This window comes from Hemiscyllium ocellatum, chromosome 34 (assembly GCF_020745735.1).
Source record: "Hemiscyllium ocellatum isolate sHemOce1 chromosome 34, sHemOce1.pat.X.cur, whole genome shotgun sequence".
In the NCBI taxonomy this organism is placed as follows: Eukaryota; Metazoa; Chordata; class Chondrichthyes; order Orectolobiformes; family Hemiscylliidae; genus Hemiscyllium; species Hemiscyllium ocellatum.
In genome coordinates this window covers 33,734,044-33,749,118 of record NC_083434.1, presented here as the reverse complement: position 1 = coordinate 33,749,118, position 15,075 = coordinate 33,734,044, and the positions used below count along the sequence as shown (strand labels likewise).

The following is a 15,075-nucleotide window of genomic DNA, read 5'->3' as shown; positions in this document are numbered from 1 at the left end:
CTGTACAGGACATTGTTTAGGACATTTTTCGATTCCCTGATATAGGAAGGATGTTGTGAAACCAGAAAGAGTTCAGAAGAGATTCACAAAAATGTTGCCAAGGTTGGAGGATTTGAGCTATGGGGAGAGCTATGGAATCGACTGGGGCTGTTTTCCCTGAAGTGTCGGAGGCTGAGAGGTAACCTTAAAAAATTTATAAAATCATGAGTGGCATAGCTAGGATGAATAGCCAAATTCTTTTCCCCAGGGTAGCAGAGTCCAACACTAGAGGTATAGGATTAAGGTGAGACGGTAAGGATTTAAAAGGGACCTGGGGGACAACATTTTCATACTGCAGATGGTGCATGTATGGAATGAGCTGCAAGAAGAAATGGTGGAGGCTAGATTAGATTACTTAGTGTGGAAACAGGCCCTTCGGCCCAACAAGTCCACACCGACCCACCGAAGTGCAACCCACCCATACCCCTACATTTACCTACGGGCAATTTAGCATGGCCAATTCATCTGACCCGCACATCTTTGGACTGTGGGAGGAAACCGGAGCACCCGGAGGAAACCCACGCAGACCCTGGGAGAACGTGCAAACTCCACACAGTCAGTCGCCTGAGTCGGGAATTGAACCCGGGTCTCAGGCGCTGTGAGACAGCAGTGCTAACCACCGTGCCACTGTGCCGCCCACATTTCAAATACATTTAAAAGCATCTGGATGAGTCTAAGAATCTGAAGTGTTTCAAGCAATATGGCCAAATTGTCAAATAGGAGTAAACTAGCTTCGGATATCTGGTTGACATGGATGAGCTGGACCAGAGGGTCTGTTTCCAAGTTGCACAGTTCTATGACTCTGTCTCCATGCGATCTCATTGACCTCCTTTGTGCTATCTTTTGTAAACCTGAGGTCACCCACAACTCTGATAGCTGTGTTTTGACTTGTATGTTTAATCCATCACTTTGTTGACTGACTTACATAGACTCCCAATCCAGCAATAGTTTGGTTTTAAACTTTTCATCATGGCTTTAAAATCCATCAGTGTTTTTTTAATCCACCTTTCTCCATTTTATTGTCATCAATCCCCAGACTCCAATGGGTGCACCCTTCTAAATATTTTTAACCAGCCCAGTGATCTGTCCAGACTCAATTACTGCTCGGTGCTTTAGCTTCCTGGCAGGTGTGAATAATTTTCATATTGATGTGAACTGTTTTTTTTATCTCCAATATTTTGGGTAGTAATATGGTGATGTGATAAGTAACAGACTGTATAGCAACTGGATAGCTGGTTACACCCGGAAAACTAAGGATCAACAGCAAGTATTTAAATTGGCAAAATGCCTGATGCTTTACAAGTATCAATGCTGAGACCATTGTTCACTTAAATGATTTGAAATCTGAAATCAGAAATACAATTACAAAATTTGTAGATGACACCAAATTGTAGGGTTTAGATCATAATGAAAAAGGCTATGACAGAATGTAGAATGAATTTCATGGATGTTGGAGATGTGCATTCCCGAGGTTGGCTAGGTCTAAATATGTCGCTGACAAACAATTATGGCATTAAGTGCAGAGTTGTGACAATAGAAATAAAGTAATCATTCATAATTTAGTCACATAATTTTAATGAAATGAAAGGGTTATCATAATTATGAATTGAATTCTTTAGAATTAAACGCTTAAGGTCTGTGTATGCATTTTGTCAAGTTAAGTTCATTAAGCATTCTCCATTGTTTACATGGTATTTTTGAGTTACATTATGTAGGGCTTTTGGGTGTCTGTTTAAGTATTTTGTGGAATAATTTCTTTTTATATTTACTTTGATTAGGGAGAATAAAAGTGCGATTATAATTCCCAATGCATTTGAATTGTATGGGAGCAAAGATCCATTGGGTAGTTGCTTAATCTCGCAAGTGACATTAAGCTGATAATGGCTGTTTTTTTGCCAGTATCTTATTTTAAATTTCATTTTTGGAGGATTGAAAAGCAGAATACAAGATAGTTGTCGAATGTAGCGAGACCACTGAACAGGTCTGGTGTCCATGTTCTGAAAAGGATATAAAGACAGTAGAGGAGGTGTTGTTGCTTAGTTTTTCAAATTAGCTTATTTGGAAGATTTAAACTAATATTTTTGGAGTGCAATGTATTATGTTGAGCAAAGGGTGAGACCTAAAATATCAGTTGGCCTTTAGTTGCAGGCTATCGAGATGCTGAAAGGATTTTCTTAGATTTTCAGGACTAGCGTTGAAATTTGAATTTGTGCAACTCCTTGTGTTAGATATTTTTTCACTGAGTTGCCATTTAAATTTTTAAAACTAAACCAAATAAACATTTTATTTTAAACAAAACACAAAAATTCAAGTGAGGGGGTAGAGCTGTGTATGGTGGCCATCACCTCGGAGAAAGTGCTAGAAAACTGAAAGGCCTGAAGGTGGGTAAATCACCTAGACAAGGTGGACTACACCCCAGTGTTCTAAGGTAGGTAGCTGAAGAGATAGTGGAGGTGTTTGTGGTCTTTCATGAATTGCTAGAATCAAGGAGGGTCCCAGAGGACTGGAAAATCACTAATGTGACACCCATTTTAAAAAGGGGAGTAAGGCAAAAGATGGAAAATTGTAGACTGATTAACCAAACTTTGATTGTGGGTAAGATCCTGGAATCCATTGTGAAGGATGAGATTTCTGAATACTTGGAAGTGAATGGAAAAATAGGGCAAAGTCAGCATGGTTTCATCAAGGGGAGGTCCTGCCTGACAAACCTGCGAGAATTCTTTGAGGAAGTAACGAGCAGGTTAGACCAAGGAGAGCTGATGCATGTTATCTACCTTGACTTCAAGAAGGCCTTTGACAGGAGCCGCACAGGAGGCTACAGAGTAAGCTTAGGGCCCATAGTGTCCAATGCAAGGCACCAATATGGATAGAAGCTTGGCTGTCTGGCAGAAAGCAGAAAGTGGGGATAAAAGTGACTTTCTCAGGATTGCAGCCGGTGACAAGTGGTGTTCCACAAGGTTCAGTGTTTGTTTGGACTGCAACTTTTCACTTTATACGTTAATGATTGAGATGAAGGAACCGAGGGCATTCTGGCTAAGTTTGCAGATGATACAAAGATGGGTAGAGGTAGCATTGAGGAGGCGGGGAGGCTGTAGAAGGATTTAGACAGGTTAGGTGAGTGGGCAAAGAAGTGGCAGATGGAGTATAACATGGAAAAGTGTGAGGTCATGCACTTTGGTAGGAAGAGTAGAGGTATGGACTATTTTCTAAAGGGGGAGAAAATTCGGAAGTCTGAAATGCAAAGAGACATGGGCGTTCTAGTCCAGGAGTCCTTCTGCGTGAACTTGCTGGTTGAGTAGGTAGTTAGGAAGGCAAATGTAATGATAGCATTTATTTTGAGAGGATTTGAATATAAACTCAGAAGTGCATCAAAGCTTGTGCGAAGATTTGTAGCTTGGGTGCTCGTTGTTGTGGTTCTGTTCGCCGAGCTGGAAGTTTTTGTTGCAAACATTTCGTCCCCTGGCTAGGCGACATCAGTGCTTTGGAGCCTCCTGCGAAGCGCTTCTTTGATGTTTCTTCTGGTATTTATAGTGGTCTGTCCTTGCCGCTTCCGGTTGTCAGTTTCAGCTGTCCGCTGTAGTGGTTGGTATATTGGGTCCAGGTCAATGTGTGTGTTGATGGAGTTTGTGGATGAATGCCATGCCTCTAGGAATTCCCTGGCTGTTTTCTGTCTGGCTTGCCCTATGATAGTAGTGTTGTCCCAGTCGAATTCATGTTGCTTGTTGTCTGCGTGTGTGGCTACTAGGGATAGCTGGTCGTGTTGTTTCATGGCTAGTTGATGTTCATGTATGCGGATTGTTAGCTGTCTTCCTGTTTGTCCTCCCTGATGCTCTTTCAAGGCTCTGATCAGGCCACGTTTGGAGTATTGTGTGCGGTGTTGGCCCCAGGATGGACTGCCCTGGAGCATATTCATAGGATGTTCACAAGAATGGTCCCAAGAATGAACAGCTTAACAGGAGTGTTGAGGACTCTAGGTTTATACTCTGAGTTGAGAAAGATGAGGAGGAATCTAATTGAAACATACAGAATACTGAATGGCCTGGACAGAGTGGATATTGGGAAGATGTTTCCATTGGTAGGAGAAGCTAGGACCCAAGGGCATATCCTTAGAGTAAAGGGAGGATTTTTTTAGAACTGAAATAAGGAGAATCCTCTTCAGAGTGGTGAATCTATGGAATTCACTGCCACAGAAGACTGTGGATGCCAGGTTATTGAGTATATTTAAGACTTGGGGTTCTTGGGGATCATGGGTTACTGGGAGAAATCCATCAACCATGATTGAATGATGGAGCAGACTCTGGCTGAGTGGTGTAATGTCTGCTCCTGTATCTAATCACTGACCTCTTGGCATTATTTAAGATATTGTTAAGATTTAGCAAAATAATGTACAAAAGTGTTTGTATAAAAGATACTGACTACGATATACTGAAACTGAATTGTCCATGTGCCCTCTCTTCCTTTTTAGATACAAGCGAGTTTTTTCAGTTGGTACACATGCTGTAACCACATACAATCCTGGTACTCTAGAAGTTACTAATCAGGTAATCATTTTCATGACACTTCTATTTGTTTGAAGCCAACTGCCTGTTTCTCTGCTTTAAATTATATCTCTCATTTTGGTTTGTACATAATGCAATCTTGTAGTTTGGAAATAAAATTTGTTGAGGAAATCTCTTGCAGAGTGTGTAAATCATGGTCCCCCTGGTTATCTTCACTTCCACCTTTTTTTTTTCTTTGCTATTTAGTGCATTTTCCCACCCCTACTTGCTAGTTCTGTGAAAGTCTCACTCCGTTTACATGCTTTGCATCAACTAATTTTTTAAAAATTTATTTGGGATTCTGGCTTTTTTAGCATGTGCATTGGAATCATTGTGAAGATTGCTGCTAGCCATTGTCCTTGGTCATCATTTGTACCTATAACCTGGTACAAGGGTGCAGGTAGATGCTTTTCCTGTGGAAGCTAGCCTGTGAATTTGAGCAACGATTCCAGTAGGAATGTTTTCTGTTTGATTATTTTTACTCTAAATTCTGTGTCCTATAATCTTGTTACACTAGCTACCTGGTGAAGGAGCACCGCTCTGAAAGCTTGTACTTCCAAATAAACCTGTTGGACTATAACCTGGTATTGTCTGATTTTTAACTTTTGAAAATGTGTTGCTGGTCAAAGCACAGCAGGCCAGGCAGCATCTCAGGAATAGGGAATTCGACGTTTTGAGCATAAGCCCTTCATCGGGAATGCTTTTTTACTTGATTTTTAACTTTGTCCACCTCCGTCCAGCACCGGCTCCTCCACATTCTGGATTATTGTCCTTAAGCATAAGTTTATAAGTTGGCTGAAATAAGTGTTCATCTATTGACGAGTCTGTCTTTAAAAATGATAAATTAGTCTTGACAATTTACTTGCGTATAATTCTGGCTGTACTTGGAGAGTTTACTGGAATATTCAGATACATTAAAATTCTTGAGCTTGGTCTTTCCAGGCTTTTTGGGCTGTCTCAAATTCCAATATCCTTCCTAAGTCTTTCTAGTTACCTACATAATAAGTTAATACTTCTCCAATCTCTATTTATCGTTCCACACTGATTATGGTGGAAGGACATGAGAATTCACAGATATACTCCCTTAAATTAACACTCTTGGAATTTTCAGATCGGTGGTGTTTTTTTTCAGGAAGGTGCCTGATTGAAGCTGCTTTGTAACTTTTTATCATCCAATGATGATACTGTCATGTAAGCTTAAAGAAAATGCTGTGGATGCTGGAAATTTAAAATCAACACTGTTGGAGAATCTCAGCAGGTCTGGCAGCACCTGTGGAAAGAAAAACAGAATTCACGTGGAGTCCTGGAGAAGTGTGACATACTGGATTCCATGTTAATTCTGGTTCTCTGTTCACTAATGCTCGAAGACCTGTTTAGGTTCTCCAGCACTGTCTGTTATTTTGTCTAGTATTTCTTTTAATTCCCACTGCCTAAATAAAACTTGGTGAAACTACATTTATCCAAAATACAGCAAACCTTTTATTTTCATTCTTCAACTGAAGCTCACTCAACAAACAAACATTGAAAAACTAAAATCAAATAACCCTTTCCTTATAAATCACTTAATTCCAATGGAAACCCCACAGTAGCTGAACTTGTATTTACGAATGCAAGTTCTTTAAGGTTGATACATTTAAAATCTCAGATACAAAAGATAACGGCAACTTCAACATACAGTCTTAAAGTACATCATTCAACTCACATCTAAACTTAAATGTTTTATTCCAGTAAATTCTTTTTCCTTTTAGTGGCCTTATGGTGATATTTGCAGCATTGGCCCTGTGGGGAGAGGACAAGGAACAGAATTCACTTTAACATTTCGCAAAGGAAGTGGGAAAAAATCTGAAACCCTAAAATTTTCTACTGAACATAGAACAGAGTTGCTAACAGAGGCACTGGTAAGTTGTTCTTGAGCTTCAAAACTGTTTTAAAAATGCTGGAGAGAGACATGTTGCTGAGGCATTTTGTCTTTTTGCTTGTAAGCACAAGTGCAAGGATGTCCAATTTCAAATGATCTGTCACTTTTTATCAAATGAATAAACAGTTTTGATTGGCAGTGGACTCAATTGAAGAAAGTGGGGAGTTATAGATTGTAAAGTTCCTGTGTATTTTAAGAACCATATCCCATGTACAGAATGTATATTGCTTTTGGCAAACATAGTGAGCCATGTGGCAAACTTGACTGCATTGACTTGATATTAGTGAAGACATTTGTGTACTTGGAATTAGTCAGCAAGCTTCTTTTTTTTTTGCTGGTGTGGGCTGGTTGAGTATGATCCATATGCTCACTATTGGGTACAACTAGAGGACCAAGTTGTTTGATTCAATCAGATTGCTGGGGTGTATGGTCTATATACCTAACATTGCACCCATGTTGAGATTTGTCCACTGTTGCTCATTTGGAGAGCTGATGTCGCTACAAATAGTCTCTTTCTGCACTAACAATTGTGACATCATCATCTTACCCATTCTTCCTGTTGATTTTGCTGAGGTATCTTGAGGGCAGAATTAGAGTGGGCAGGTAACTTGCACATTTTTGCAATGTGCTAAATAGAAAAGGTGGGTCCGCGGTGTTATTTCAGAATTAACCCATGACTGACAAAATGGAGCAATGGATTCAGACTAATAAAAGTGCAGTTCACAGCTTGTGTAATTTGTGAAATGCTTCTTGTAACCAATGAGAAGTTTAGTGTAGGAAACATTTTTCTCAACTAAATTTCATTAGTAACTAACTGGCAGTGCATTTATTTGATCATTGTGTGTGTGAACAAATCTATCGCAGTTTTCTCAGTGCTTGACGTGGGAATTAACCCCAGTCCCACTCTTGGTGGAAGTTTTAAAAGAAGTGTTGGTCAAAGAAAGTTTAGATAATTTTGTGCTTGTAGCAGTTGGGAGAAGAGGCTGTCTTGCTGGTTTAATTTGGGATCAGTGCATCTATTTAAAACTTTTTTAGCTAGTCTTTCTGGATAGATTTCCACCTGGGTCATGGTGCAAAGCCTGTTACAAACCTTAGGTCTCTAATCTCAAACCATGATATGTCTTTTGTGTAGAAGAAGAGGGGATTGCTTTATTGCATATCAATAGAAAAATCTCAAACGTGCAACTCAGCCAGAAGTATGCAGCAACCTCTGGCTTTTTGCTTACATTTTAAAATGTCTGAATAGTTTTTTTGTTAAAGAATCTGGCTTAGTTTGTAGATTTTTAACTTTATTTGTTCATGGGATAAGGGCTTTGCTGGCTAAGTCAACATTTATTGCCCCAATGCCTAACAGAAGAGAGCCAACCGCATTGCTGTGTGTCTGGAGTCACATGTAGACCAGACCAGGTCAGATTGGCAGTTTCCTTCCCTAAAGGACATTAGTGAACCAGATGGTATTTTCTGACTATCAACGATGGTTTTATTGTCATCATTAAACTCTTGATTACAGACTTTTATTGAATTTAAATTTTACCATCTGCTTGATTCAAACTCCGGTCCCCAGAACAATATTTGGCTCCCTGAATTAGCAGTCTTGGGATAATGTCAATAGGCCTCCCTGTGGCTTTTTCCTTAAGAGTCATAGATGTGTGTTTCTCAGCTGTAGGAGTTCTAAAGTGCTTTGTTTAATGTAATTATTAGAAAATGTGCAAAAAGCAAAATCACATGTTCCCACATAACACATGCCTAAATGACTGATATTCTAAGTGATGCTGGAGTAAGTATGAGACAGGATATTGGGTAGTGAGCTCCCAGGTTAGTGGCAGTATTGATATGGGAACCCTTTGATATTATCTGGAGATAGAGCAGCTCCTCCCTCAAGAGTGCACCTTGAACACACAACTTATACAATATTGAATCTTGAATCAGTCAACTTGATTTGACTCTGTATACACTAATGGGCAATGATAGTCAGTTCACCTATTTGTTATTATCAAATTTTATTGCCGAACTGAAGTTTCTTTGGAACTGAGCCCCAGTTAATACCACACTGTTTCATGATATTCTACTTCTAAAATAAGGAAAACAGGCAGCGTATAGGCACAGGTGTAGGCTGTTTGGTCCTTTTGAATCTGCTCTACCATTCTGCTTTTGCCCCCACACTGTTTTGCTCCCCTCAGCCCCAAGGACTATATCTAACTCCTTGAAACCATTTAATATTTTGGCCTTAATCATTTTCACTATTTGTGAAAGAGAATTCTGTTGCAGAGAATTCTACAGGGGAAACTATTTTATCCACTTCTAAGAAATTGGAGAATATTTGCACGTGATATCTATGTTTTCGCAGTAATATTAAATACAAAAGACAGGCTTGCAGTACCATGTCATTGTCGTACAAAAGTGACTAGAATGTCAGCAATTATTTCCTCCAATGTCTTAACGTTTCATGATTTGCTCTTGGTCCATAAATGTGCACCTGTAGCAGAGGTCACCAGATTAGTGATCAGGAGTAGGAATGCTTTGTTCTTTAATTTTGCCGTGACACATGCTATAGCCAATTTCCATTTCCAGCCACTGATTAGCTTATTTGGCACAGACCAAAGGTCACACTTGGGACAAAAATAAAATGCTTCAGATGCTTGAAATCAGAAATAAAAACAGACAACACTGCAGTATTCAAATCTGGCTGATCAATGAAGAGGAAAATAAAGTTAATTTTTCAGATTGACCATACTTCATAGACCTGAAACATTCATTCTCTTTCTCCCAACACGAACATTGTCTGATCTGCTGTTAAGACCTGGGATCTGTCTTGTTGGTCAGGTGGTAAACTTAAATAATGGAATGTAAATGCTAACTATGGAATGACCTGATGATGCGGGTATTTTATTTAATGATGAAAAGTAATTATGTTCTACACTTTCTTTTGCAAAATAACTTATACCTTCATTTTCATCATGCAGCGCTTCAGAACAGAGTTTTCAGAGGGGAAAATCACTGGAAAGGTCAGTTGCTATCCATGTTCTTTCAGTACTTTTAACCTGCTATGAATATAACGGAGTGTCATTGTAAAATACCATGGCCATGATGGTAGCATCCTTTCAAGTTATGGTTCTTGTTTCTGAAAATCCCAAGTTTTGATTTAAGTTATCAGATCTTTCCTCTGATTAAACCCAATATAAACTTAACCATACCTGTAAAATTAAACTGGGTTCTGAAGTTGTATTCTACTCCATGTAAACTTTGTTTATTTCAACAGATACAACGGAGTTTCTCCAATGCTTTCTACACGTGGTTAAATTTTAGTTGGTTTAGTTTTACTTATTTTGTGGATGACCTTGTGCAAAGACTAACAATGAAACAATTTAAAATGCTTTGCCAAGTTTACACCATAGAAGCACGAAACACTGCAAATACACCATAGCTCTATTAGCATTTAAATTGACTTAACTGCCTTAAAAGTGATCTCCTTCCTCTGTTGCCATGTGTATCTCTCTTCTCCATAACCTCTCCTAATCTTCAACATTTTTCGTCTTGTACGGTGCACTGATGTCACTTTTGCTTGGGAAATGCAGCACATTGCAAGTCCTCTTTCACTTTGTCTGGACCTCAGTCTGGTTCAAGCTGGCAAGGTTACGTCTTTTGTATTAATGATTAGTTGGTTGCAAGTTGCTTACAAATTGTCATTTGGATGCTGAGCAAATAAAACTAAGTACATGTACAAAATAGAAATGTTACTGGTGTGTTGTGTGTTCTGAAGCTGCACACCTGCATTGAGCATATACTGTTACACCTTGTTTACACAAGTTTTAATCTTACTACATTCTGTGTCTTGCATAACAATAGCCTATGTGCAATGGTTTGTTTTTGGGTAGGCCTAAGTGGAGAGAGTCAGACTCTTGATTGCTGAGGAGCCCTTCCTGGACCTGTATTGTATTCTTGTACTTATGTAGGTTTGTTGGATCAGTGTGTAAGCTATGTAACCATTAACCAGATCTGCAAATCAAAACAAATTCCAATTTATTGCACAAATTTCTTTCTCAATACAAGTATTAGTGACTATTCTAAGAGTATCATGTCTGCTTTCCATAACTGAAGTCAATTTAACAATTCCCTGGCAGACAATCCTGGTTGTTAGGTGCTTAATGTATGAAAGTGCAAATCTAGCATTCAACATTTTAAATCTATAGTTTGCAATTTTGTTCTTGGAGTTGAGGTTTGACTTCAAACACATGATCTGTTTCCTGTCAGGATCTGTTACCTAAAACAAGTTCTGCTTAGATTTATCTTATCCATTTCTCTCTAGCGCTATAACTGTTACAAGCATCATTGGACTGATACTAGAAAGTCAGTGGTCCTTGAAGTTACACCTGGTGGGATAGATCAGATTGATCCTACGACTAATCGCATTCTCTGTTCATATGACTACAAAAACATTGAAGGCTTTGCAGAACTATCTGACTATCAGGGAGGATTTTGTATAATTCATGGAGGATTTAGTCGATTGGTAAGTATTTCCTTTAAATTTGATTTTCAACGGGGTGTTTCCTTCCTTGCATCTGCTTATTATATTTTTGGAGAAATGATTAATGTTGAAGCATAATTTTCAGGAAACTTAATGTAGGAAATGTAAACTTGACACATCCAGTATGTTGTTAATTAGAATTTGAGAATCTCCTGTTTGTTAAATTTTCAAACTGATTTCTCCTGCAATCTCAAATCATCCTCACCTCCTCGCCTGAGTTAATTCTATCCTCTCTTCACCTGTGTCTTCCTTTTTAAATGTGCTTGCAGTATCAGCCACCCTTTTTGTTTTTTAAATTTTGCCATCTCTTGTAACCTCTCCCCATACAACATCAAATCAGGTCATATCTAATCATTTTCTTATATCCGCTTTCACCTTCCAGTCCCACTCCCTCCAGTGTCTCACCCAGAAAGTATTCTTTTCCCAGAGTTAGGTATGTTCACATTCTCTGTTTTTGTTCTAGTCACCAATAAGCTCAATCACCTAATAGTGCTTCCACCTTTTTGCCCTTGACCCCTCTTTTTTTTAAAATATATTTTCATTCACCTGTCCTGGTTGTACCACCTGATATTACTGTCTCCATGCCTTTGAATTAAAGGGGCTTTTACTTATTCATGATAGCGGACAATTGGTTTTGCCGTTCGTTGTCAGATCTGGCTGGGCCATACAAAGATCTCTCCTTTTTTTGGGGAACTGCTCGCTACTCCAGATAATCTTGAAATTCAGTCATCATCCTTGCCTTTTCTTCCACACTAACCACTGCCATCCCCTTCCGTATACTGCCACACCAGGTGCAAATAGCTTGTGAACTTAATGATTGTGATTGTCCCTTCAACTGCCTCTCTGCCTTTCTCCCTTTTACTTGCTACCTATTTCACCAAACCAATGTTCCCCAAGCAATATTGCCCTGCTTCTGAATTATGCATTTCTCTAGTATTCTCGCATCTCCCCTTGTGCCTTGGGTTTAGTTTATCCATGAACTCCATGATGTTGAGGAGCCATTGTTGGATTGGGGAGGGCAAAGTTTAAAAAATCTCAACACCAGCTTATAGTCTGACAGGTTTATTTGGAGGTACAAGCTTTCAGAGCACAGCTCCTTCAGGTAGCTAGTGGGGCAAGATTATAGGATGCAGGATTTATAGTAAAAGATCAAAGTGTCATACAACTGATGCAGTGTTTGATAAAACCTAGATTGCTGGTAAGTCTTTAATCGGAATGGGGATGTAAGTTTTGATTTTCCAATATGTAAATCCTCTAACTACTTTTGAGTCTCGGTCCTGGCAACTTGAGGTTTTATCAATTTTTTTTAAAAAACTGACACCTCCGTTCAGAGGTTGCATTAAAGGTGTGAGGTTAGAGTCTATCTGTATCCCAACCTTGAGTCAGACTGGCTCTATTTCCAAAGCAGAAATTTATAAAATATTGCATGGATAAACTGCCTATAGATTGTGTGCTTTTTGAACAAAATAGAACATATTTGCAAATGTAAGTTCACCCCATAGAGGGGTGTGTGTGAGAGAGTGTGTGTATGCATGCTTGATAGCTACCTGATGAATAAACAGTTCTTGTACTTTCAAATAAACTTGTTGGACTATAACCTGGTGTTGTCATTTATAACTATAAAGTCCATGGAATTTGGGGCAGCATGGTGGCTCAGTGGTCAGCACTACTGCCCCTCAATGCCAGTGACCTGGTTTGATTCCAGCTTTCGGTGATGGTTGCACATGAAACCCACACAGACATGGGGAGCGTCTGGGTGCTGCAGTTTCTTCCCACAGTCCAAAGATGTGCAGGTTAGACGGATTCACCGTGCAATGTTCAGGGGTAGGGTAAGGGCCTCAAATTTAAAACGCACATCCCTGAATGGTCTTGACGACCTCTGCGTTTTGTAACTTCAAATCCTGGAATCCTTCACTTTTGTCTTTTTTCTAATTGCTTTTACGTTGCCATTGGTGGCTGAGGCTTTAGCTTTCTAGGCTGAAAATAGAGTTCCCTCCCTAAATTTAACAGGCTCTGTACTTTCTTATTTTTTTTTTAAAACATTGCTCTTCAGAGCATTCCTTTGACCAAACCATTTGATTACCTTTCCTTTCTTATCTTTATAGTTTGATGTCAAATCTAATCTAAACACTTAGGAAGCGTCTTGGGATGTTTTTGTCAATTTAAGGGGGTAACCATTTTAAAGTTGCACCCCTTGCACGAGTGCTGAGATTGCATTTGCAGTACAGTTGATTCCTTCTTGGTCTTTCCTTTTTGAAATTCCAGCATCTCTTTGCATCTGAACAAAAAGACGACATCATCAAAAGTGCAATTGATCATGCAGGCAACTTTATTGGTATCTCACTGCGCATCCGGAAAGAAACGTTTGAGTTTGATTTTTATCAGAATCACCGCTTTGGCAAATATAGCAATGACGAATCGATTACATCGCTAGCTGAATTCGTTGTACAAAAAATTGCAAGTAGGCATCAGGTGAGTTACTTTAAAGGTGCCCGTTTGAGGGGTGGTTACTAAGTATTAAGGTTTTGAAAAGTTGATTTGTAACTGCCAAAGAACTGCTCTCAACTCGGGTAATTGGATTTAATAACATTTTTGCACACATGGGAAATGTAATTGTTTAATTTCTGTGTCTAAACTTGTTCCAGGATCCAGTAAAGCGAGTATTAGCACTTACAGAAACTTGTTTAGTGGAGCGTGATCCAGCCACATACAATATTGTAACCCTCAAGCCTTTGGGAGAGGTTTGTATCACTTTTGATTTGTGTTAATTGATGTCTTTCCCTTTTTTAAGGTTTTTGAACAGGGAAATGACTCCAGTGCATGTCTTTTTCTAGCTATGAGGTGATAAAATGTAATCCATCTCACTGTTTAATTTTTGTGAGCTGGCATAGGAATTTCAGAGAGAAGTCTGGTATTATTACACACCCAATCTGTCCTGCTTAATTGCTTCATTGTCAAACCCAAGCCATTTCACTTGCTTTAGCTGATCTGTTCACAGCTCTTGAATTGAAACTAACTGGCAATCATTGTGCAGATGAAATAAATGAAGCTTGATATTCAAATGATTAATAGGCAAGATAGAAAAAATGTTAATATTTCCATGGAATTTGTGTATTGTCGAGAAGGCCAGCATTTGTTGTTCATCACTCATTGGCCGTGAGAAATTGGTGGTGAGCCCCTGCCATGACCAACTGCAGTCTGAGAGAGTTAGGTACATCTACAGCCCTGAGAGAGAAGGGATTTCCTCATTTTCATCCTGGGGGCTTTGATGAAAATGATTTTTTAAAAAAAGTCTGCATAGTGTGTGACTTGGAGGGCAACCTATGGGTCGTGTTCTCAGTATTTTCTGCTCTTGTCCTTTTAGATGGTACAAGAAGTGTTTGGAATATGCTGTCAAGAGTCGAGTTGAGGATCTGCTGTGGGTTTTTAAAGTGGAACTTGCATTGCTGCCACTGTTTATTTTATGGAAGAGGGAATGAAAGCTGATAATAATGGGATGCTTTGCCTGGATGGTGTCAACAAATAATTTGTCCCCTTCCAGCTACTGTACAATTTAATAAAATTGTTCCTAATCTGATTGTAACTGTTGTGGTTCTGTTCGCCGAGCTGGGAGTTTTTGTTGCAAACGTTTAGCCCCCTTTCTAGGTGACATCTTCAGTGCTTGGGAGCCTCCTGTGAAGCGCTTCTGTGCTGATTCCTCCGGCATTTATAGTGGTTTGAATCTGTCGCTTCCGGTTGTCAGTTGCTGTCCGCTGCAGTGGCTGGTATATAGGGTCTAGGTCAATGTGTCTGTTAGAATTTGTGGATGAGTGCCATGCCTCTAGAAATTCCCTGGCTGTTCTCTGTTTGGCCTGCCCTATAATAGTGGTGTTGTCCCAATTGAATTCATGTTGTTTGCCATCTGAGTGTATGGCTACTAGGGGATAGCTGGTTGTCGTTTCGTGTCCAGTTGGTGTTCATGGATGCGGGTTGTTAGCTGTCTTCCTGTTTGTCCTATGTAGTGTTTTGTGCAGTCCTTGCATGGGATTTTGTACACCTGTTGGTTTTGCTCATGC

The 15,075-nt window shown here is 39.4% G+C and overlaps 1 protein-coding gene across 2 annotated transcripts in view; it reads left to right on the top strand.

Annotated features, from left to right (window-relative positions):
* LOC132832109 (dnaJ homolog subfamily C member 13) overlaps positions 1-15,075 on the top strand; it is a 134,274-nt gene that overhangs the window by 20,982 nt on the left and 98,217 nt on the right. For both annotated transcript variants that reach the window (XM_060849821.1, XM_060849822.1), the window contains exons 3-8: positions 4,505-4,580; positions 6,326-6,475; positions 9,459-9,500; positions 10,802-11,002; positions 13,286-13,492; positions 13,666-13,761. In XM_060849821.1, coding sequence (XP_060705804.1) covers positions 4,505-4,580; positions 6,326-6,475; positions 9,459-9,500; positions 10,802-11,002; positions 13,286-13,492; positions 13,666-13,761 — 772 coding nt within the window. The remainder of the gene's footprint in view (positions 1-4,504; positions 4,581-6,325; positions 6,476-9,458; positions 9,501-10,801; positions 11,003-13,285; positions 13,493-13,665; positions 13,762-15,075) is intronic.